Below are 24,976 nucleotides of genomic sequence, written 5' to 3'. Positions count from 1 at the left end.
TATATAATTCTAAAACATTGGACATAATATTAGTTTCAACTCTCCATCAATATGCTCCCTCTTTCCTTTTCATCCCTTCTTCCTCCCTCCCCCCACCCCAATATCATTAGTCATCAGGTCCTGCTGATTTTTTTATGACTATTTTTTTAGAGAAGTTTTAGGTTCCCAGCAAAATTGAACTGTAAGTACAGAGATTTCCCATATAACCCTACCCCTACACATGCACGGCCTCCCCCCTTATCAACTTCCCCCACCAGAGTGGTGCATTTATTACAATTGATGAACCTGCATTGACACATCATCACCCAACATTCACAGCTTATCTTAGGGTTTGCTCTTGGTGTTATACATTCTGTGGGTTTGGACAAATATGTATGACGTGTATCCATCATTATGGTATCATACACAGTATTTTCACTGCCCTAAAAATCCTCTGAACATAATATTAGTTTCAACCAGCCATCACTATGCTTCCTTTTTTCCTTTTCAGTCTTCCCCCTCCCCCAATATTGTTAGTCATAAGGTCCTGCTGATTTTTCACTTCTAAGTATTTCTCGAATCTGTCTTCTCAATATGTGTTACTGATTATGTGGTTCCATCTCTATCGTCGCTGTCCTGGTTTAGGCTATCTTTTCTTGTCTGCATCAGGGCCTGGCTTATGTTATGAGCTTCATAAATGGGGCTCAGTGAATGAACAAATGAATCTGGACAATGGTTCTCTAACTGAGAAAAAAAAAATCTCGTTAGATCTATCCTCCATCTGTTACTGAAGTTAGCTATCTAAAATGCAAATCTTACTTTGATACTCTCCAGCCTAAAAAACCTTTTAGATGGCTCCCAGGCCAGACACCAGCTGCCTCCCAGACCCATCTCCACCGTGCCTCCCTCACACCCCACCCTGTTTCAGTACCTGCCTCCCACCTTCTCCGCTGCATAAACCGCTACTCTTTCTTCAAGGCTCATACTTTCTCCTTAGAAATCTTTCTCCTGCTTCCTAGAAACAATAGATTCTTTGTTGCTCCGGGGTTTTTGTAATGACAGAAGCTGTTCAGAGCTCACCATGTGCCCAGGCTCCCTTATCTTCCCGTGCATAAGTTTACCTCAGATGATCTATCAGGATTTAGTTACAGATCCAAGTAGGGAGCTGGAAGGGAGCTTCAGGCTTGGTCTCTTTGGCTTGAAGGTAGAAAACTAATCTACACTCAACACAAAAATGAAACCAAGTAACAGCCACTGTGTTCATGCTAGGAACAGCTACATCTTCCTTTTCTCCCACAGTTAGTCTCTCTCCACTCTTCTTTACATTTATTTTAAACATAGTTTAAATAAACATAGTTTATCAAAGTAATACCATGTGATAACTGGGATTCAGAAAGCCCGGATCCAGGTCTCAGGTCTGCTACCCACCAGCTATGCCCTCAAGTCATCCATGAAAACTCTCTGGGCCTCATAACCGAATCTGTAAAATCTTACTAGATGATGGTTACGTTAGTTGAACTCTGAGGTCCTGAGAATTTCTAACACCGATTCAAAGACCACACGAGACCTCTAGCTCAGAAATTCTTAACCAGAGTCCCTACTTGTACGTCCGGGAAGACGATGAAAGAACTTTACGGGATTCATGAGCCCCTGAAATTCTGTGTAAAACCCTGTGTGAGTTGCTTGCATCATCTTGTCCACAGAGGGGTTTTCTGGTCTTTTTTCTCTCAAGGTCATAATAGTTTATGGTTGCCCTATTGTGTATTATTACACATAGCGATAGTCATCGTTTTTGAGAATAGCAGTGTGCTTTCCTTTTTGTAATCTTCAGGGTGTAATTATTTTTTGGTGATTCGTCACCATTAAATTTCCTGAAGGAGGCTAGAAGGCTAGTTAGAGGAAGAAGATGGCACACCAAGAAGAAAAGTAACTTCCTGAAGGTTCTACCCAGAGAAGCAACGGGAGCCAGGACTCTGAGTCGGATGGCCAGCTTTTTGGTTTCTGCTTCATCACATGAATAAAATTGCCACCCAATATCCACCAGCCCTTGTGCAATCAGGATTCCAGGCCTGGCAGATGGATATCTGTTGCGTGTAGGAGCAGGTAGGCACACTGGGGCCTCACTGTAGGTGAAAAGCCAGAGTGTGGTGTTCTGGTTGTCACCTTCAGCTCTGCACTTCTGGAGACGAGCCCTTCTAGGTCCAGCTCTGCCCCACAAGTCTCTTCTTTTCCCCATTCTCCATCACCAGCTGATATCAAGTACCTACTACGTGGCGGGTACTATGCCAACCCTGGGGAAGCAATGTTGAGCAAAATAGATACTCCCTGCCTGCATGAAGAACATATAGCCATGTACATAGCACAGATCCTGTCCTCAGAGAAATAAGGCTACAGTTAAGATAGTACTTGAATAACACTAAAAAAGTGAAACTCGTGATACTGGATCTTATGGAATGTTATTTACCCTTAGAGCTGTTTCTTCTATGACAGGCCCTCCTAGACACTGTTCAAGGAAGTTCAATACAGAAACTCCAAGGACCTCGCCTAGTAGCAATGATACTCTCCAAGGGGGTGCATTACTGAAGCCCTATCCGTAAAATGGCCCCAAGAACAGTTTTATGAGGCTCCAGAATAACTCCCAAAGCTACTCGTGTTCCCTGCTAGAAAACATCACTGCTCCGAGATTGGCAAACATGAACCAGCATGGTGGAAATTTGGCAGGAAGAAAGCTCAGAAATTAGCACTTGGCCAGGCCTTGTGTAATTCCTATGAAAATTTCAGACTAACATCAAGTAAATTTGTCAGAAGGGGAGTTGTTTGTTAGAGCTCTGACTACTACCCTTGGAGAGCTAAGGGTTTAACACCCACCCCTTCTCCACCCCAGGGCTGCACAGGGGCTGGCTGTAGTTCATACCTGGTGCACAGCAATCCTCAGAGGTCACCTCATCCTGAAGGGGCTGAGAGGTAACTGCGCGCTGTGCACCATGGACCTGAGGCTGACACGTGAGTTCCCAAGCAGGCTTGCATTCAGTTCAGCTAACATTTATGGAGTGCCTGCTGACTGCTACATGCTGCCTGAGGCACTGGCCATAGAAAGAGTACCGAACACTATCTCTGCCGTTGAGAAGCTCACAGGGAGTGGAGAATCTAATGTGGTCAGGGCTGTGGTAGGGATAACGCCCATGGGCTAAGGGAGCATAGAGAAGAGGGTAGGAGGAGGCTTTCTCGAGATCACCCTGAGCTGCAAGAAGCTTCTTAGTGTCTGTGAGGGTCTAGCAACAAGGAGCGTGAGAGTACTAAAGCACAGAATGTGGGAGTGGGGATGGGGTGTTAAGCCAAAAAGCTAGACAGGCAGCTGGGCAGGGTGGGGGCTAAGGTGAGGTAAGAGAAGTGTGGCCTCCAGGGTGCAAATTTTAAGGCAGCATTCACTCTTGGGGGCATGGACTTGCAGGGGTGGCACCTGAGAGTGAGCATCTCCTTCACTTTTGCACCCTAGGTCCTCGCTTGCCTCACCCTGGTCCCAGCCCCGCAGTCGAGCCTTCTGTGCCATCCTAAGGAGCTAGGATTTTATCTTTAAATCATGGAGGGTTTTGACAGTTTCAAGCCAAGGCATTGATCTAGCAAGACTGGCGTTTTACAAATACCACCCCGGCAATGGTTGGGGTTGAGGCTTGACTGGAGTCTAGACTCAGAAACCAGTTAAGAAGCTTTTTGTGTATGTATGGTGAGGAAGATTCACCCTGAGCTAATATCCATGCCAGTCTTCCTCTGATTTTTAGTGTGTGGGCTGCCAGTCCAGCATGGCTGCTAACAGAGTGGTGTAGGTCTGCGCCTGGGAGCTGAACCTGGGCCACTGAAGCAGAGCACACCAAACTTAACCACTAGGCCACCAGGGCTGGCCCCCAGATGCTATTTTAATAGTCCAAGCAAGAGATGAGGAGGACATAAATGAGAGGGCAGCTGGAAGACATGTAGTTCTATAATATTTAAGAGGTAAAAATCAGGAGGCCTGAACTGAATGTGGTAGATGAGGAAGCAGGAAGGCTGTGTGGTGACTCCTAGGTTTCTAGAGCAGCTCCTGAGCAGCAGAAATGGAGATGTTAAGCGAATAGTGAATAGAGGAAGAGGAGGAGCTGGTATAGGGGCAGGATGGGGGACCGGGGTGGGGTGGGGCTGGGGGAACTGTGGATTTGGTCTTGGAAACTTGAAGCTAAGGTGCTTGTGGGGCATCCAGGTGATTTCCAGCAAGCAGGTGGACAGATAGGTACGACGTTAGGAGAGAAATGAGAGCGAGAGATATAAATCACCATATGCTTTGTAGATTAAGTCATGCGGGTTTCTCAGGAAGGAACCATAGATTTAGAAATGCAGTGGTCAGAGGACTGAACCCAGAGGAACTTGAACAAACAACCACCAATGTTTAAGGTGCAAGAAAGGCTCACGCTAAAGGCACCAGGGGAGATGGTCAGAGGTAGGAGGCAAAGAAGGAGAAAGGTGACCGGAAGTCTTGGGGTGACCAACAGCATCAGTACTCCAGAGAGGTCAAGTTGGGGAGACCTGGGAAGAGTGCGTGGCTGTAGTGGCTGTTACTGCTGACCCCGTTTCACAAGAGCAGTGCGGTAGAAACCAGACTGTGACAGTTGGCGGAGTAATTGAAAGTGAGGAGAGAAGAGCAGAGGCCAGTGAGTGATTCCCAACTAAGGCAACTTTCATGAGTACAGACTCCTGGGCCCACTCCAGAGATTCTGATTCATTTACTTTAGTGTGAGGCCAGGGAGTCTGTATATATAAAAGCCACCTAAGCGAGCTAATGGAAGCCGTGGTGTTGACTCTGCTTTCAAAAGCTGTGAAAAGAGGAAGAGAGGGTGCCTCAGTGAGGTGGGGATACAGGGTAAAGGAAGAGGTTTTTTAGGGGGTGAGGAGCTAACTAAGGACAAGTAAAATGCCTATCAAAGGATGCCGAGAATCCAGGTGAGGACTGAGACTGTGAATTTGTGGTGGCCTCAGTTGGTGCTTCTAGGGCTTTTCTACAGTTTCTCTCAGCAGTGTGGAGTCAGCAGCAGAGAAGGGCAGGTGTGGGATGACCCAAAGTGGAGATTTTGTTAGGTAGGAGGGGCAGGAGGACAGGGTGTAAGGCAAGTCAACCAAGAGGCTCAGGTCATAGACAGTGGGGCCAAGCAGGTAGTGAAGGATGTGAGGGACCTGATGAATGCATGGGAGGGGGCCCTGAAGACCCGGGGAATGTGGTGGCACTCAGGAGGAGAGCAGGTCTACGGGGAATGCCCGTGCAGGAAGGCTAGGAGGCTGCAGGGAGTGGTCGACTGAGCAGTGCACTTTGTCCTGGCGGCAAATACCTGGATGACATCTTGATGAGAGCCTAGGATGGAAAAATTCTCTGCGTGGAATGCCTCACATGGGCCCAACTGTGAAGTGTAAAACTACCTTCTCACCTGAAAACAGCGCGTAGCTGGGTTTAGCATTTTGTGCTTCAAATGGTATGTAATATCCAGAAGCAGTACCCTCCCCCTTGCGAGTCAAAGTAAAATCAGAAGATACTCAGTGAAAAGACAAAAAAAAACAGCAGTAGAAAAAAGCCACAAACCCAAAGCATCGGCAGAGGAAAGGGAAAAAACTGCAGCAGAGACGAGCTTTGAGGTTGTGTGATCTATGAAAATTTATAGAAATGTTACCTTAAAAAAAAATCCCAAGGTGCTTTACTCACCAACCACTGCAATTAAGTAAAAATTCCCACCCAGGGTGTTACTTTTAATTATCATTCTCTTTATTTTGTTTCCTAAAATAATAACAGGCGTTCTAGAGATGATTTACCAAGATGGCATAATTAGGTGTCAGATGAGTACCTGTGCCCACGAGCCCCATTACTGCTGGCTTCCTTATGCAAATTTGACTGACTGTTCTAAACCTGACCAGATAAAGACACAGGCATAATTGGAGCAGCTGGGCTGGAAGCACAGCTGGGCAGTCCCCATGGAGACCAGGCTCCAGTGCCAGGGTGCCCTTCCTACTGCCCCAGGTTCCTCTCCAGCCTTGTTTCTGAGATGAATGCACAGCACACCTGAGCCTGGTCTCCCTTAGATGATCTCCACTTCAGTGCCTTTCACTGTTAATACGCACACAGATCTCCTGGGGAACTTGTTAATATGCAGATTCTGACTCAGTGGGTCTGGGGTGAAGCCTCTGGGTCCACGTGTCTAACAAGCCCCCGGTGATGCTGGTGCTGATGGTCTTGGCTTCACGCTTTGAGTAGCTATTTAAAAGGTTCTAGAAAATACCATGTAGCCTCAAGTGACCTTTGTCGCTTTTTCCCTTTTTGACATCTATTTCTCCCCATTTCCTCCACTCCCCAAGAGTCCTGTATCCTTCCTTCTGCCTCCTTAGCTACCTTTCTTCCCCTCCCGCTCCAACACTTCACACTCCCGAGCCTGAGCCTCTCTTATCACAAGCTGTTCTCGACAGGTCATTCTGCAAAGAGCTGCTCTCAGCCAATGGCCTCCCTAGATAAGACAAGCTAAAAACTTGCTTTAAAAAAGAGAGAGGAGAGAAATAACCAGATATCGCAGTGTGTCCCTAAAGGGAACAACCTGCTTCGTTAGGTTTGTCATGTGAGCCAATGGACCCACAGCCCTGGATGTCACAGTTGGAAAGGACCTTATCTTCTGCAACCACCGCCCACCTGTCTAGTATTCGAATCCCGGGATTGTGGGCTCCTCTGGCACTCAGGTGCCTCGGGGACAGGATGTTCACTGTCCATCCTGGGCCAGCACGTCACAAAGGCCTTCTTGATATTGAACTGAAATCTGGCTTCCTAGAGCTGACCCCCACTTGGCCTAGTTCTTGGGTCCCTACGGAGCAGGCTCACGGTTTAGAAGACAGCTATGTCACCCCTGAGTCATTTCTCCTTCAGGCAGAATATCCCCAGGTCGTCAGCTGTTCTTCTTAGGCTGTGTGTTGGCTATTCTGGTCATTCTCCTCTGATCCTGCTTCTGTTGTCTTTAGGCCTCTCCATCTGTGATGCCCGCGCTGCAAAAAGTAACCGAAAACTGTCACCACCTCATTACTCTCTTTACCGGACTCTTATTGAACTTACTGCCAACCACATCCTTAAAGTTATTTTCACACATGCTGTGGCTCAGCTACATCTCCCTAGTTGGTAATAATTGTAGTAATTAGATTTAACATTTATGAGAATTGGTATAACACGATGCTTAAGAACACAGGCTCTGGAACCAGCCTGCTGGGTGTGACGCACTCTACGAAGAACCACCTCATTGTTAGCTACCACCATCGTGATCACCATCATCATCATCATTGTGCTAAGCACTTGACCTATAGTAACTGTTTTAATCCTCATGACAACTTCGTGAGGTAAGGGCTATGGCATCCCAATTTTACAGGTGAGGAAATGGAACCTCAAACGGTTATATTTTGTGCCTAGGCTTAGAGTTAGAGTCTCAACCTAGGCGGCATCCCTTGGGTTTTTGGTGTTGAGGTTTTTTTGGACACAAGTGCAGGACCGTATCTGTTGCTGTTATTCACAAATTTCATCTTGTGATCACTGCTTTACTTGACTTGGCACCGTCTTTTGGATTCCTGGTTCTGTCATCCCAAGTGAATCTGCCTCCAAGCGTCATGCTGCCTGTCCTAGTTTGAGAAGAGTACCTTCTAGAGTTACATCTAGATATCCGCAGATCTGAGGCCACTTGACAGCTTCCTACAGATTCTGCTCGGTGAAGCCCAGATGCTCCCTGAGCCATCAGCCTTGTAACCCAGTCAGAGAAGCCTAGCGGGTGGCCTGGGAATGATTTGTCCTTAAATATGTCTGTATTTGGCTCCTGGTGAGCGTGCTTCCTCCTCCCTTTCAGGTCTCCATTCCAGAATTCTTCACAGCACAGAGAGCAGCTCCTAAATTGGTAGTTTGTGAAACTGACCCTCTGGGGTCTGCATAACACACACCCCAGAGAGGAGAACGACCCTGTCCTGTGGCTACTGACCTCTAGGAGGCTGGCCCTGCATTTCAAGGTTCCCTGCCTCCAACTCTTGGTACAAACACAGGCCTTCTATGTTCCAAGTAAACCACAGGAGGCTGGGCAGCTGTAAGGGGCCAACATTTCTGTGTAGGAGGAGCTTGGGGCAGCAGTCTCACTAGACGGGAGACTGGAGTGCACCTTGAAACTTAGATTGTATGTTTATTTGTGGTGATTTGCGAGAAGGGAGCACACTGATGGAGATCAGAGGAGCTAAATCTCCCACATGAAGCCATTCTTGGCACTGCCACTGTGCCAACTGACCAGCAGGTCTGGACTGATTTCTCCCCTCTCTCTTTACTGGTTCTCTTCTCTGTCCCTGGGCCATTAACGTAATTTAACTCTGTTCAATTACCATCCTTTTCATGGTGTCAGGATGTCAACCACCTGTCTACCATGAGCCTGGGCTCCCTAATCACCCCATTGTCGCTGGAGCCTGCCAGAGCTGCTGTGAAGCAGCAAAACAAGCATGCAGGAAAATTCTTCTGCCCAACACGTTCCCCTTTTGAAATCATCAAGCAAACCCCGAATACTGTCTGTCTGTGTGGTCAGGCAGAAGGGCTGTCCCTCTCACACTAGAACAGTTAGCAGCCATTGACAGACTGAATCGGGTGGATCCAGGAGGATTTGTGGAAGGCGGTCTTGGTTCCCAAGATCAACATCCAGCCCTAGTACTGCGCCTGCTCTTGGGCAGCGGGCACCCCAGGGTGCCATGAAAGCTGATGGGGGCGGGCGAGGGAGTTCCAGCCAGAAATGGAAAATGCCTCTGACCTTGGTGAAATGAGTCTGTGGTATGACCCTGAACGGCTGTCTAAAAGTGCTCATTTTGACACATTATCATCAGGAAAACACAGTAGTTCAAGGCATGGACTTAAATCCTGACTGCTTAGGTTTAAATTGTGATCACCTCTGTGATCTTGCATAATTTATTTAACCTCTGCAGACCTCATCTGTAAAGTGGAGATAATCATTGGACCTACCGCATTGGTTGTAAAGATTCAATGAGATAAGACATGTAAGGTGCTCAGAACAGTTCCTGGCATTTAGTAAGAGCTTTGTAAGTATTAACTATAATGATTACCATTATCATCATCATCATCACCACCATTTACTGAGTGTTTTAATATGTACCAGACACTGAGCCAGGCACATACCTGCATTAGCTCCTTGAACTACCCTTTGAGATAGGTGTTATGCTTCGGTTAGGCATCAGTTGCAGAAAGAGACATTTGGAGACGGCGAGTAACTTGCACAAAGTTAAACAGGTAAGTAGTTGGTGGAGTCAAGATTTGGAGCCAAGTTTCCCTAACTCCAAAGTCTATGCTGTTATCGCCCTCAGCTACTGTCCATAGTAACAGCTATACCACTCAGTACTTCCTACAGACTGGGTAGGGTGCTAAGCACTTTACATGCCTTATCTCGTTTACTTTTCATAATCCGATGAGGTAGATACTCTTGTTATCCCCATTTTACAGATGAGGAAAGCAAGGTTCAGAGAAGCTAAGCAACCTTCACAAGTTTTTACAGCAAAGAAAGCCAGGATTGAAATCCAGGCCTGCCTGACTCTAAAATTTATTCTAATAGCTATTGAGTTTGACTGCCAAACAGGTGAGCAGGACCCCCCTGGGAGGCTGATAACAGTAATTAGTGATCATGACTCCTGATATCCACTGCAACCCAGGGGACACAGTTTGCCTAATCAGCCCCATTTTCTCAGCTGTCATTAGTGGCAATTTCCACTTTCTCTGATGCTTCATTTCCTGCAGTTTCTGAAAGCTGGTGATTTGCTCAGATTAAGACAAGCTTCTGTGCCTTTCACATGTTAGTTTGTTGTATGAGCTGCAAGAATATGGAGGAATCGTGAATATGGAGTCCAGAAGGAGGCCCTGGTGGATTATGCAAAGCCTTTGCTGCATTGCTATAGGAGGAATCTGCCAGTAGATGTTCTCTCTGCTCTCTCTATTTCTGGAGTGTGTGTGTATGTGTGTGTGTGTAACAGAGAGAGGGAGAGCACTAACTATGTGCCAGGTACGGGCCTGAAGAGAGGGTCTCCTTCATATCATTCTCTCAATTAAACCTCACAATATCTGTAGTAAGTAGATACCAACTTTAGCTCCATGTTATAAATGAGAAAATTGAATCTTACAGAGGCATGGAAACCTACCCAAGGTCAGTTAGTCTAACTCCAATGTCTTACATAGATTTATAAATCAACATATAGAACAAATGATAGAAAATAATTTTCAAATAACCTACTTAATATTTCTTTGAGCATTTCTTTTTCAAGAGAGAAAAAATTATTGGAGAAAATTTCTTCCCACCCTCCCCAAATTCTTCTAGAAAGTCTATGCCAGATTTTCTTTTCCGTTTTTTTCTTTTGACTTTTCTCAAAATAATTTTAGTTATAAACAGGACCTACCTGTGCTGAGGACTGTCTGACAGGCCTGTGATTTTATTCCTGCTCTTGTGTTATTGGGTTGTGTGAAGATGAGATAGAAAGGGGACCTGCCAGGAAGGAAGGGGCTAAAAATGAATGAATGTGGAGATCTAGCGACTCGTGCAGTGACCATCTGTTCATCTTCTCAGAGAGTCAGGCACTAGGGCCACCAGGCAGAGAAAAGAGCTATTTAAGTTGATGGGAAATTAAAAGCATTGAATTAAAATTCACCCCAGGTGAATTTTCTCAGTTAGATACTGAGAGTGTTCATGCCCAGATGTTACAAAAAACCATTTCTCTGTAGTCAAGTGTTTGATCAGGAGTTCACAAGGACTCCTTCACCTTCTACTCCATTTCTTAAATCCCCCAAAATTAAGTCAGAGCTAGGATTAGTGTTCTTAAGGTAGAATCATTTAAAGGCACTTCTGACTATGTAAAAAAAGGGGAGAAGGGCACATTAACCTTCTCTCAAGACTTGTCAAGTCAACTGCCAAGAGGTGAAAACATCCTGGCAGTATACTAGTTATCTGTTGCTACAAAATAAATGACTCCAACACTTCTTTTATTATCTCTCATTGTTTCTGTGGTCAGGAATTTAGATAGGGCATATCTTGTCTCTGCATATGATGTCTAGGGCATGTGCTGGAAGATTAGAGCGGGGGCCGGAATCATTGGCAGGCTCATTCTCTCGCCTGACTGGTAGTTGATGCTATTGGTTGGGGGCCATTTGGGGCTGTCAGCCAGAACACCCCACACATGGCCTTTTGATGTGACTTGAGCTTCCTTACAGGAAAGGTTTTCCAGAGGTGGTGATGGAAGCCTAACCTTGAAGGATAAGCCAGGATTGGCTAACTGGACAAGGCGCAGGACAGAACAAGCACAGGAATGGACTTCCTTACAATATGGTGGCTAGGTTCCAAGGGCAAACGTCCTGAGAGAGGGCCAGGCTAAAGCCACTTCGTGTTTATAACCTGGCCTCAGAAATCACATAGCATCACTTGTGCCACTTTCTATTGGTTGAGGCAGTTACAAAAACCCATCCAGATTTAAGGAAGGGAAAAAAGACTCCAGCTCTCAGTAAAAGTGTGTCAACGGCACATTGTAAGTAGAGCCTGTGGAATGGGATACATACTGGTGTGGCCATCTTTGAAAAATGCAATCTGCCACAAGCTGTCATGGGGAAAAGGCCAAAGACTACGTAATAGAATATGTATAAGAATCCCTTATATGAGATAAGAGAGATGAATCAAGGCATATGGATTTCATGAAGGCAGTGAGTTTTTTCTCTACTGCCAGAGGGCAGGTAATTATAACTCTGTCAGGAATGCAAATAGAAAGAGAAAGAGTTAACACCTTGTGACAGAATCTGGAATGTTAGAGTGTCCTATTGCCAGTTATCAGGTCTACATCATCTTCTTGCAAGAATGAGGCAGCTGTAGTTGCTAGGGTGACACCCACATGATCCTCTTTGTTGAGGTCATCTATAGACTTCACCTTGTTCCTAGCTCACTGTCACTCCAGCACCACTCTTGTCATAATTCTTGATTATTTCATTATCCATATTGACAATACCCTGACCTCTTCAGTTCTTGACATCCTCTCTTCCAATGATCTTGTCCCCCAAACTTCTCAGCTACTCACTCCCGTGGTCATTGGGTGATACCCTTGACTTTGTCATTACCTCTTATTGCAGCCATCTATGATCACTATTTAAAATGTCTACTTCAGCTCCAGTAATTCTTCAGTGCCACAAGAACCTATAGTCTCTTGATGCTACCACCCTTTCACTGTCCCTCACCTCCCTGTGACCTCACTCCTCCCCCCAACTTAGATCAGAAGTCCATCACTAGAATCACCCCTTTGTATATGCTCTCAGCTCCCTTGCGCCTCTCCTTCTTTGCATTCTCCTAACAAAACCCAACCCTGATTAATCCAAACCCCCACACCCTCCACAGCTGCCACCAAATAACTATTGGTCTTACTCCAAATTTATGACAGTAACCTCAAGTGGGTCCTTAACAGTGCCTGCAGTCAGACTTTCCCTGAAAGGGGGATCAGAAATCCTGCCTCAAGCTGCTCCCCTACCCCAGAGCTGTAACCCCACATCTTTGGGTCAGAGCCCACCATCTGACAGGCATTGCTGCTCAGAACTTAAAAGCATACCCAGCCAACCTTCAGGATAATGAGAAACCCTCTTCAAAAAACAGCTTTTCTCTGCTGATGCCCCCGCTTTCTGGTGGCTTCAAAACCAAAGTCTGGTAATGTGACATCCTCTCTGAGGGCACCCTTTCCATTTCCGCTTCATTTTCTGTACACTCAGCATTGCTGAGAGAGCTCTTCTGACATATTCTATTCTTAGCACCAAAGCACAAACTCACATATGCAGATACACCAAAATTAGAACTGCACGTTCATTTCCCAAATTCTTAGAAAAATCAAGAACACTCAGGAGGTTGGGGGTGGAAGGGGCTGTAACCGAGTCACTCCAGGGTGAGGTGGAAAGTGCCTGAGTAGGGGCCTGGAGACTTTGACACTATGGAGATGCATCACCTGTGTTGGGCAAGTCCCTTCAGCTGTCTTGGTCCCAACCTCATCATCTGCAAAATAAGGAACTGGATGAGGTCATTCTTAAGGTCCTTTCTAGATCTTTCATTGCCGACTTTGGCACAGGATGCTGTAACATTCACAGTTGTCCCTGTTTTCTCTGCCTCTACTTCATTCTCAGGGGGTTTTTTTGCTTTTTGTTTTTTTAGGAAGATTAGCCCTGAGCTAACATCTGCTCCCAACCCTCCTCTTTTTTACTGAGGAAGACTGGCCCTGAGCTAACATCTGTGCCCATCTTCCTCTACTTTATAGTGGGACGCCTGCCATAGCATGGCTTGCCAAGTGGTGCCATGTCCGCACCCGGAATCTGAACCGGCGAACCCCGGGCTGCTGAAGCAGAACATGCGAACCTAACTGCTGTGCCACCAGGCCAGCCCCCATTCATCAGTTTTTAATCCAGTAAAGGCTGTGCTTCATGCCCAAAGGGGACAAACAGAAATAGGACACAATCACTGTCCTCCCAGAGCTCACACTCCTTACAAAGAGCTTGATATAATTCTGTAATTATACCATAATCTGATGAATGTTTGGGGGAAGGTATGTTCAAAGTGCGATGGGAGCAAAGTAGAAAAGGGGGTTAGCTCTACCTGCAGAGATTATAGTCTTTCACAGAGAAAATGGTGTTAGAGAGTAAGTTTTCTTAAATGATCAATGGACTTTGCCAGAGTGCGATGAGGGTAGGGGGCACAGAAAAGATTCCAGTTATGAGAAAGAACTCAAAGTAATGATGAATCTGGGGGACAAATTCCAAGTTTTCCAGATGCCTGGCCATTAGGCACATGAGGGAGTATGTCAGGATATGAGGCTGGAAAAGATAGACTGGAACCTTTTGTCTTTTTTCTTCTCATTTAGCAAAAAATCTCATTTTAGAATTATCCCAAGTTTCTAATTTTTAAGCAGAGCTTCTCTGCCATTCTTGAGGTCTTATCCTCTCTAGGCTCTGCTTTATGTTATATATGTTAGCCCGAAATTTGGCCCTTTTATTTATGCTGTCCTCCTGAAAATGTTCAAGCATATCATTTATCAAATATTTCCATGTAACGTGTAAGGCAGAAAATAATAGCAGCTTCATTTTACAGAGAGAAAAGCTAAAGTAAACACTGATTTGTAGATTGCTCAATATCAGGTAAACAGACCTGAAACATGTTCTGAGTCCTTCCTTCATGAAAATTCCATGACTTTTTTTTCCCTTAAAGTCAAGAGAAATAAGTAATGACCTGGGCAATCACATTGGGACTTTGCTAAGAGTTAGGTTTTGAGTCAAGTATGGCTTTAAGGAAAAACTAAATATTGTGAACACCATATAAGGTTAGGGAAGAAAGCATAATGTAAGTTACCGCTCAGAGTAGGGTCGGTAAGATTAAAATCTTTGTGAGCCATGAGAATAGCTGCTTCTTTTTCCCAGTCAAATGATTTCATAAGGACACGTTGTTGGCTTTTTTGAAGTCAATGTGAGAGGTGGTTGGTCACTGCAGACTTCACAGGACAATAGCACCTGGGTGGGTCACTGCTATCCTGGATTTGGCCTTTGGCCTTAGAGATCCAAAAAGTTCAGCTATTCTCCCAGAACTGATCAGGGTTTAGAGGACTGACTCAGAACTCGGCAGAGGTGGATGTTTATAAAGCAAGCTGTTTATCTTGTGTCTCTAGCACCATCTACCGGGAAACAAAGTGCCTTTATTAGAAGACTTATAGTGGAAAGCATGAGAAACCCAACTCAGGAAGCAAAGAGGAAGGAGAAAAAGGGAGGAAGGAAAAGCTCAGCAGATTCTGCCTAAGAAATAGAGAATTAAGTATATTATATTGAAGTTACTTATAAAGAGATGTAACCACTAAAATAAAAACACAGACTTTCTAAATTATCAGAAACATATACACACACAGACCATATAGTAAAGGATTTTTTTTTAAAAAGCAACAACTAGAATTCATAAACACAGAAAGCATACCATAAAATATAATGACAGAACTAAGAACACTTAGAACATATGTCACATTAATGCCATAAAACGCCCCTATTAAAAAAGTCTCTCAAATTGAACCACAAAGCAAAGCCCAGCAGAATGCTTTGTACAAACCAAGTGACTCAGAAAGTTTGAAAATATGAGAATCCAGAAGCAAACCGGGCCAGCCCGGTAGCCCAGTAGTTAAGTTTGCACACTCCGCATCAGCGGCCCGGGGTTTGCTGGTTCAGATCCTGCGTGCGGACCTATGCATCGCTTATCAAGCCATGCTGTGGCAGGTGTCCCACATATAAAATAGGGGAAGATGGGCACAGATGTTAGCTCAGGGCCAATCTTCCTCACCAAAAATTTAAAAATTACATTAATTAATTAATTAATTTTGAAAAAGCAAACCAGGCAAATGAAAGCCACAATATCAGCAGGTCTCAATTTTAACATCAGTAAAGGCTGATTTCTGGACAGAAAGTATTAAATTACATAAAGGAAGACACCTTATAATGATAAAGGATGCAATTCATAACGGACGTTCACAAAAAATGACTATATCTAAGACGTTAAGAAAAACCTCAAGCAGTTTCACAAATGTAAGTAATATAGCCAATATTGACCTAGAAATGTTTTAATTCTCTCCGTAATTCTTGGATCAAAAAGGAAATCAAACCTCAAAGCTAGGAATATCTAGAAAATAACTAAATAGTATATTATATTCTATATAATGGAAATTTTTATACATAATATATATTGGAATATATAATAAATGGGAATATTCTAATTATATATAATGGGAACTCCTACATGTGATATAAAGTATTGTTCAAAAGAAAATTTTAGCACTAAATACTTATATTACTCAAAAAATGTGAAAATAAATGAATTAGGCATCTAATGCAAGATACTGGAAAAAGAATGAACTCAAGAGAACAAAAGAAAAATTAATAAAATTAAAGCAGAAATTATGATTTTGAAAAGAGGAGCCAAGGTAGTACTAATAAATAAATCTAAGAGCTGCTTCATTGGAGGAAAAAAACCCTAATAAAATAGATAAAGCATTAGCTAACCTATTCGACACACAAAATTAGAAATCAGCATAGGCAGGGGCTGGCCCCGTGACCAAGTGGTTAAGTTCGTTCACTCCACTTTGGTGGCCCGGGGTTCACAGGTTCAGATCCTGGGTGCAGACCAATGCACCGCTCATCAAGCCATGGGGTGGCGGCATCCCACATAGGGGAACTAGAATGACCTACAACTGTGATATACAACTATGTACGGGGGCTTTGGGAAGAAAAAAAAGAGAGGAAGATTGGCAACAAATGTTAGCTCAGGGCCAATCGCCTCACCAAAAAGAAAAAAGGAAGAAAGAAATGAGCATAGGCAAATAACCACAGACAAATGAAATTGAAAGGATCATAAATTATTTCTTTCCTCAACTCTTTACAAATAAATATGAGAGTGATATAGATGAAATGGATAATTTTCTAGGAAAATAAAAATAAATTTGCAATTGTGACCTCCAAAAAGAAATTTTAGACAGATTATTATAGAAAAAACAGAGAAAAGTATGAGTGCACATAGAGTTGTCCAATGAAATACCTAGGAGTAAATTTAGCAACAACCTTCAAGATAAATTGGGTGAACAGGTCGCAGTGGAAGCAGGCTGGGTATTTGTGTGTGTACGTGGGTGTACACTCAGCTGCTTGGCTATCCTTGTAATATTTCTGGAAGGGTGCATGAGAGACCGGTAGCAGTGGTTGTGCTGTTGAAGGAAACTGACGTGTGGGGAACAAAGCTGAGAGAAATTCTTTTTGCTATATAGTATTTCATACCTTTTATGTTTGTTCCCTTTTAAATTGGTTACACGTGCAAAGATTACCTAGTCAAAAATTCTTTTTTGTAAAAGTAGAACCAAGGCAAAGGAAATAGATACTTTTAAAGGAGCTTTTCAAAAAGAATGTTAATTTTTCCTGATGCTGACTCTGGTAAATGAGAAGGATTTCTTTGTGTGCTTCTCAAATTTTCTTGGTTGAACAGTGGGCACCGGACTCTAGGATGAGATCAGCCAGGCCTCAGCGTCTCCTCCAGGTGCTCTGGACCCCAGGCACCCCAGGCCCCCTCAAAGCTCTGCGAACTCAGAGACCCCAGTTCTCACATGCCAGAAGGACTGCATTCCTGAACAGCAGCTCTGAGTTTAAGGATACCCTCTTTTGCCCAAAGATAGGAGATTCATGTTTCCTCTCGGTTTTTAGGAACCCACAAAAGCAGAACTAAATGCTTTAAATGGCTAAAAGTCAGTTCTCCTTTTACTTATTTCTTTTAATGATAAAGACAAGTTCCTGATTTTTCTTAGCCTCCTCAGATTTCAGCCCCACTTTGTATGCTATTATCTGTCCCCTAAAAATAGTAGAAACCAAGTTCCTAAAACATTTCCATTTGACCTCATGAAAAGAAAAGGCAATTCTCACCCTAAAAGAGTATGTTAACTACCTAACATTTGTATTTATCTTTAAAATACATGATGTGGTTCTGGGACAACAAGAAAACTTTTAAAGGGACAAACTGTATCATCGTGTAAGGCTCTGAAAGAGTCCCTATCCTCTTTCCCCCTCAAGAAAGAATGGCCGTGGTGGGGGGAGGGGGGTGTGTGGGGGGGGAGGGGGGAAGGTGCTGGCCTGGTGGTGCTGGCCTGGTGGTGCAGTGGTTAAGTTCGCACGTTCCGCTTCTCGGTGGCCCGGGGTTTGCTGGTTTGGATCCCGGGAGTGGACATGGCACCACTTGGCACGCCATGCTGTGGTAGGCGTGCCACATATAAAGTAGAGGAAGATGGGCATGGATGTTAGCTCAGGGCTGGCCTTCCTCAGCAAAAAGAGGAGGATTGGCAGTAGTTAGCTCAGGGCTAACCTTCCTCAAAAAAAAAAAAAGAATGGCCAGGGGGCTGGCCCCATGGCCGAGTGGTTAAGTTCCCCGCTCTGCTTTGGCGGCCCAGGGTTCCACTGGTTCGGATCCTGGGCGCCGACATGGCACGGCTCGTCAGGCCATGCTGAGGCAGCGTCCCACATAGCACAACCAGAGATACTCACAACTACAATATACAACTATGTGCTGGGCGGCTTTGGGGAGAATTAAAAAAAAAAAGATTGGCAACAGATGTTAGCTCAGGTGCCAATCTTTAAAAAAAAGAAAGAAAGAAAGAATGGCCAGAGTGTTTCTGCCTGCTGCCGGGGAACCTGGGATTCTTTGTACTTGGTGCAAGATCCTAGGACCAGGGGGCTGTTCGCTCCCAGGTGGGCCATACTTTTAGAGGGGGCGAGGTGCACCCCAGCTCTCATCTGTTCCTGGGGTTTTCCAACTGAGCTGCTCAGAGCCTGTACTGGCTTCACTCTGGCTTTTATATATGTGTATTTTATACTGTATGTATGTGAATATTTTAATATATATGTATGTATGTGTGTGTGTGTGTGTGTGTGTGTGTCTATTGAGCTTCCGCCAGAGATTCCCTCTGAAATAAAGAATTCTGCAGGAAGTGGGGTAGAGGTTGAAAGTCAGTGATTTAGTCCAACTTCTTCATTGTACTGATGAAAAACCCAGGCTCAGAGAAGTGATTTCATAATCTAACTTTACTTAATGTCTTTCTTTCCTCATCTGAGGCATTCCGCCCTACTACACACACCCCCATCACCTTGTACCAAAGCTGTTTCCTCCACATTGAACATTCTTCAATCTTCCTCACCCATTCAGCCTGGTGTGATCTCACCTCAAGCCTCAGCTTAACCTCTGTAATTTCATCCATGGAATCTCCCCAGTCTGCCACATCTAAGCCAACTCAGTCACACTGCCTATCTTCTTTCTTACAGCTATGCCTCTACTGGAGCACTCTTCACATTCTGTGATTATGAGCTATTTATAGGTCTGCTCCTTCCTCCAGACTTGAAGCAGCTTAAGAAGGCAGGTTCCAAGTCTCCTTCATCTATGTAGTGTCCCTGCCCATCGGAGTGCCTGGCATACAGTAGGTGTTTAATAAGTGCTGATGGAGCAAAAGAGTGACTGACTGAATGGCTCCTCGTCCATTGCTCTGGCTTTGACATGGTGCTGTAAAGTAACCAGTTTGCTCTCTAGACTTCCTCACATTATCTGGCCTTTCTTAACTGAGCTAAATTCAAAATATTTGCATACTCTGTTTGAAATGGCTCAGCCTAGGATCTAGGGAAGAACAGACCTCAAAGTTAGGAAAAGAATGAAAGGTGAGAAAGCAAAATGACACTATTTCAGAAGAATGGAAAACCCATATTACAGCGTTTTGGCAGACATATTTAGAGGACTGTGTACTGAGAAATTCTCTTTCTCTTGGATCTTCAGTTGAAATGACGCACAGGGGCTGGCCCGGTGGTGTAGTGGTTAAGTTCATGTGCTCCGCTTCAATGGCCTGGGGTTCGCTGGTTTGGATGCCAGGCATGGACTGACATACCGCTCATCAAGCCATGCTGTGGTGGCCTCCCACATAGAAGAACTAGAAGGACTGACAACTAGGATGTACAACTATGCACTGGGGCTTTGGGGAGAAACAAAAAAAAGAGGAAGATTGGCAACAGATGTCAGCTCATGGCCAGTCTTCCTCACACACACAGAGTCTCTTCACAATTCTTTAGAGCCACTTGTTCATTTTTTAGAAAAAAGAAATGACACAAAATAATCCTGATTCCTCTTTTTTCACCCTCAAAGCCCTGATTACTTGTTCAGTGGTTTTATAGAGCAGAGAATGTTGCAAACTATTTTTACAGATTTTATCAACTGTAAGATGCCATCAATTGTAAAGTTCACCATTGTTGAATATCCCATGAATTAAAAAAACTTCTACCAGTTAGACCATGACATGCTTTCAGAGATTTTAAAATACAAAAACGAGTGTCTTAAATTGATGAAATACAGCATATATCAATATCATAGGTTGTCATTTGATCATATCAAGTTATGTGGGTCTCAGTTTCCTCATGTGTTACATGAGTAGTTTGGACCAGTTGAGCTCTGAGAACACTCTGGTCCCAACTCCATTGAGTTCTGTAACACCACGAAGGAATGTTAACTGGGCACTGGCTGTGTGATGACCACCAAGACTGGGCTCCTGTCCATGTTCCTCTGTGCTTTGCCTGTTAAGAGTTAAGGGTCCCCACACTGCAGTATCCTCCTTCAGGACTGACCACCAACCCACATCATTGTGAAGAGGCTTCAGGATGTCCCGCCTTGATAAGAACAAATGTACTGCTTGTAGCGCTTGAGGAATCTGGCTTACACACAGGAAGGAGGCAGTGCTTGCCGACTACAACTTCTTCAGGAATCAATCACTCCTGGAGACACAAAACTTTCATTCAAAGGATTGAATCCAAAATTGGCAGATTGTAGAGTGGCCATACATCCCAGTTTGCCCCGGACAGTCCCAGTTATCTCATTTGTCCCAGTGTTATTATTAATAGCCCCCACTATAGTTTAGAGTGTGCCTTCAGGCTGATCAGGGAAGTGATTGGGGAAAGGTGGTTGCCAGTGTCTTTTTGACTAATAATGGCCCCAATTGGTTTGAGAATCACTAATCTCAGGGACATTTTTTTTCTATTTTATTTTTTATTGAGGTTATGATAGTTTACAATCTTGTGAAATTTCAGTTGTACATTATTATTTGTCAGTCATATTGTAGATGCACCACTTCACCCTTTGTGCCCACTTCTCCAGCCTTCTCTCTTTCCCCTGGTAACCACTGATCTGTTCTCTTTGTCCACATGTTCAACTTCCACATATAAGTGGAGTCATACAGAGATTGTCTTTGTCTATCTGGCTTATTTCACTTAACATAATACCCTCAAGGTCCATCCATGTTACTGTGGATGGGACAATTTTTTCCTTTTTATGGCTGAGTAGTATTCCATTCCCAGGGACATTTTTAGTGTCTGGTTAGCCACTGCACAGGTGCTAATGCTTGGTTATGAGCCCTGGGATATTTCAGCACTAAAACAAGAACTGTCAAGAAGGTGATTGACTCAATAGTTAGGACAACCATCACCCTTTATTCCACTAAGCTCTTCATGGGTATTATGGGTTTCCTTGATTTCTGTACTTTTTTCACACTTGAATGACTCTGAATGTTAAAGCTACTGCATCTTGCAATCAATGGCATCTTACAATTAAAGAAATCCAATAATTCATTCTCCTTATTAGGATCTGGGCTCCCATCTCCCTTACAAATTGAAATGAAGGCTGAGAGGGTAGAGCCAGTGGGTCTTTAGGATACTTATATAAAGATTTGATTTGGGCATTTATCACCCTTTTTTCTGCCTCTTCCCACCAGGAGAAGTTGCTCCAGTGCGAGGAACTGCATTTGACCTGAGGAAGCCAGTGGAGCTTGGAAAACACCTACAGGAGTTTCACCTCGGTGGCTTTGACCACAATTTCTGTCTGAAGAGATCCAAAGAAAAGCATTTTTGTGCCCGGTAGGTCCTTTTCACTTACTGCCTCTGTAGGGAAGAAGAGATATAAACTCCTATTTGAGGAGCTTCTCTTCTAGTCATTATCAGGACCAATTACTATGCCACAGGGACCAAATACCACATCGTATGTCTTCAAAGCTCCTATCCCACAGGTGAGCTCTGTAGAATTTACCTCCCCCTCCCCCACCATGCCATTATTCCTATGTCCCTACCTGGCACCCCATCTCTCTTTGCTCCCTCTCTCATCTCTGCCTGTTCTTTAAGGCCCTTTTTTTAAAATTTTATTTTTATTTGAGTTCATAATAGTTTACATCATTGTGAGATTTCAGTTGTACATTATTTCTTGTCTGTCACCACATAAGTGCTCCCCTTCACCCCCTGTGCCCATCCCCTCACCCCCCTTCCCCTGGTAACCACTCAACTGTTTCCTTTGTCCATGTGCTTGCTTATATTCCACATGAGTGAAATCATCTGGCATTTGTCTTTCTCAGTCTGGCTTATTTGGCTAAGCATAATTCCCTCCAGGTCCTTCCATGTTGTTGCAAATGGGATGACTTTGTCTTTTTTTTCTGGCTGAGTAGTATTCCACTGTGTATGTGTGTGTGTGTGTATACACACACACACACACACACACACACACACACACACACACACTAGGCTGGGTGAGTTTGATTTGCTCTTCCGCAAAGAAGCCAAGATCAGAGTGAGAGGTTGCTACTGAAGATCCTCAAAACCACCTTCTCGGGGCTGGCCCCGTGGCTGAGTGGTTAAGTTCACGCGCTCCGCTGGAGGCGGCCCAGTGTTTCGTTGGTTCGAATCCTGGGCGCGGACATGGCACTGCTCATCGAACCACGCTGAGGCAGCGTCCCACATGCCACAACTAGAAGGACCCACAATGAAGAATAGACAACTATGCACTGGGGGGCTTTGGGGAGAAAAAGGAAAAAAAAATAAAATCTTAAAAAAAAAAAAAAAACCACCTTCTCATGCCTCACCTATGAGGCTGTGAGAATTTCCCATCATGCTCTTCCTTTTGTCTCCTCCATATATCTCGTCCTTGCCCTGTGGCTGGGTCTCATTCCTGTCTCAAAGCTGCTTCCCAGCTTCTACCTGTCCCTACCTGCTTTTCTGCCCTGGACCTATATGTGGTTTGGCTTTATTTGCAGGGTCCATCATGCTGGAAGCGGGCGGGTACTGGAAGTGTACACCACCCAGCCCGGGGTTCAGTTTTACACGGGCAACTTCCTTGATGGCACACTAAAGGGCAAGAGTGGAGCAGTCTATCCCAAGCACTCCGGTTTCTGCCTTGAGACCCAGAACTGGCCTGATGCGGTCAATCAGGTAAAGCCACAGGCCAGCTTGTCAGAGTAGTGTTGTGTCCAAGGTGACACTATATTCAGAGGTCACAACACTCAAGACAGGTCTGTATGAGTCAAAAGTCCACATGTGTTCTCTTCTCCAAATCGTGATAAACCCAGGAAACACTTAGCCAAGTTACTAACATTGTATTTACATGTTAAAAAAAAATCTTATATTTTGTACCTCCAAAGCCTTTATTCAGTTTAATATTTCTCCTTATCAATATTTACTCATTTTCTGCAACCACACTTTTAAGATGATCTTCCGTATCTTCTCGTCCTGTTTGCTTCCTCATAACTGTCTTTTCTAGATATTGCCTAGAGTAATGCCCCTCAAAGCACCAAGGTCATAGACACTTGCAGCTTGCACCAGAACATAAATCAACACACTGCTTCCTTCTTTGAATTTTGCTATGACCAAATGTGCTTAGTGATGCAGTGGATTTTCATTCTGGCTCAAGTTCTTTATCTCGTTGCAAACCCATAATAAACAGTTTTCTTACATTGGCAACTGGTTCACAGAGCTGGTCTAAAGACCAGTCTAGAAGCCACCCTGAATGGTTAAGGGAGCACCCTGGGCTGGCAAGGTGTAACCTGATTATTTTCCCCTTCACAGCCCCACTTCCCTCCTGTGCTGCTGAGGCCTGGTGACGAGTATGACCACACCACTTGGTTTAAGTTTTCTGTGGCTTAAGGAAGTGTAAAGACATGACCTCCTCCGGGGCCAGGCTGGGAGCCTCTTCAGCAGCCTCTCTCCTGTCCAGAAATGATATGAAGATTAGAGGCTTTAAAAGTGATCCGATGAATTAAAATCATACAAATGGTAGCTGTCATGATAATCAATCTGAATACTGACTTCCTTTTCCAATAACTAGCTCCAGGCTAGATCTGATGACCAGCTCTATTCTCTGTGTACTTAGGAGGATCCAATCACCAATGTCATCATCTAAGCCCCAACCCTAGCCCAGAAGTGGTACCTGGGCCCCCGGTGTTATGTGGGCTCAATCTCTCCACCCGCCTTTCTTTTCTACTTTTCACATTCCTTTCTTTGATTCTCCTCTCATTCCTTTTCTTTTTCCTCTTCTTCTACCTCAAACCACCTTGCCCTTGTGTAACACTCTGGAGTTTTTAAAGGTCACATTAGCTCATTCAAGATGCAGGCAGATGGACCTCTCTGCCTTGATAAGGTAGTAAATGATTGAGAAGTGAGGGAGCTGAGGCTTAGAGAGGGTAAATGACCCACCTAAAGGCACACAACTAGGAGAAATTTTAGCCAGGACTTGAGGTTAGGTCATGCAAATTCAAGTCCCCTTCTTTGCTTCCACTTCAGTCTGCCAGAGTCACTGATAGGCAAAGGGGGGTCTGACCTTTACACCGTTGTAGCCAGCCATTCCTCCCAGATTCACTTTTTAAGCATTAGTCTGAGTTTAACTCTCTCTGAGCCTTAGAGGTGGGGTGACTTCAAATGCAAGATCAAAATATCCAGAAAGAATCTATAATTTTGATTCTCTGCCTTTGGGATTAACTGAGAAAGCCCAACCCAGCCAAAGTGTGGGAAGAAAGGAAGCCTTGGAAGCAGGAGCTGTGTTGGTGTGAGGAGAGAGGCCTTACCTGAGGATTGCATGTTCCGCGCAGAGCACATGTCGTGTTATGAGGCTGGGGCTCCCTCCTTTTTTGAACAATTGAATCATCAGTGATGGGTTTGGGTTGGTGGTTTTTAATGTTTCTTATACTATTATATGCTAGCAATTAGTTGAAATAAAACCAAAATCTGCACCTTCAGAAGACTCCCAGTTTCTTCACTCATCTTTAAATCTATCAGGCATGGACCTCTGGGAAATGGACCAAGTATACGGTATGTTCTGGAATCTATTATGCTTTCCAATACAAGCCCCAGCATCTTCCTAGAGGAAAGCTACTGGCAGCCTATTGAGCTTCCCATACTTCCTCTTTCTTAGACAGAATAATAAACCAAAGATACTGTTTATTTTTTAATTCACTTCAGCATGGATTTTCTGAGTACCTATTGTGTACACAGTTCTCTGCTGGGTCTTTTAAGGGATTCAAGAGGTAAGGTCTAAAGATGTAGTATGTTCCCTCAGGGCTATCACAGCCTCTCTGG

At 44.3% G+C, this 24,976-nt stretch overlaps 1 protein-coding gene across 1 annotated transcript in view; it reads left to right on the top strand.

The window, feature by feature from the left end:
* Positions 1–24,639, top strand: part of GALM (galactose mutarotase) — a 52,349-nt gene extending 27,710 nt beyond the window's left edge. Inside the window, exons 5-7 of the mRNA XM_014832932.3 lie at positions 21,358–21,499; positions 22,663–22,837; positions 23,471–24,639. Of these exons, the coding sequence (XP_014688418.3) occupies positions 21,358–21,499; positions 22,663–22,837; positions 23,471–23,548 (395 nt within the window). The 3' untranslated portion in view covers positions 23,549–24,639. The remainder of the gene's footprint in view (positions 1–21,357; positions 21,500–22,662; positions 22,838–23,470) is intronic.
* The last annotated feature ends 337 nt before the right edge of the window (positions 24,640–24,976 follow it).

The sequence above is a fragment of the Equus asinus genome, chromosome 6 (assembly GCF_041296235.1).
Source record: "Equus asinus isolate D_3611 breed Donkey chromosome 6, EquAss-T2T_v2, whole genome shotgun sequence".
NCBI lineage: Eukaryota > Metazoa > Chordata > Mammalia > Perissodactyla > Equidae > Equus > Equus asinus.
Note: the sequence above shows the minus strand (reverse complement) of the source record. Positions and strands in the feature narration are given on the sequence as shown.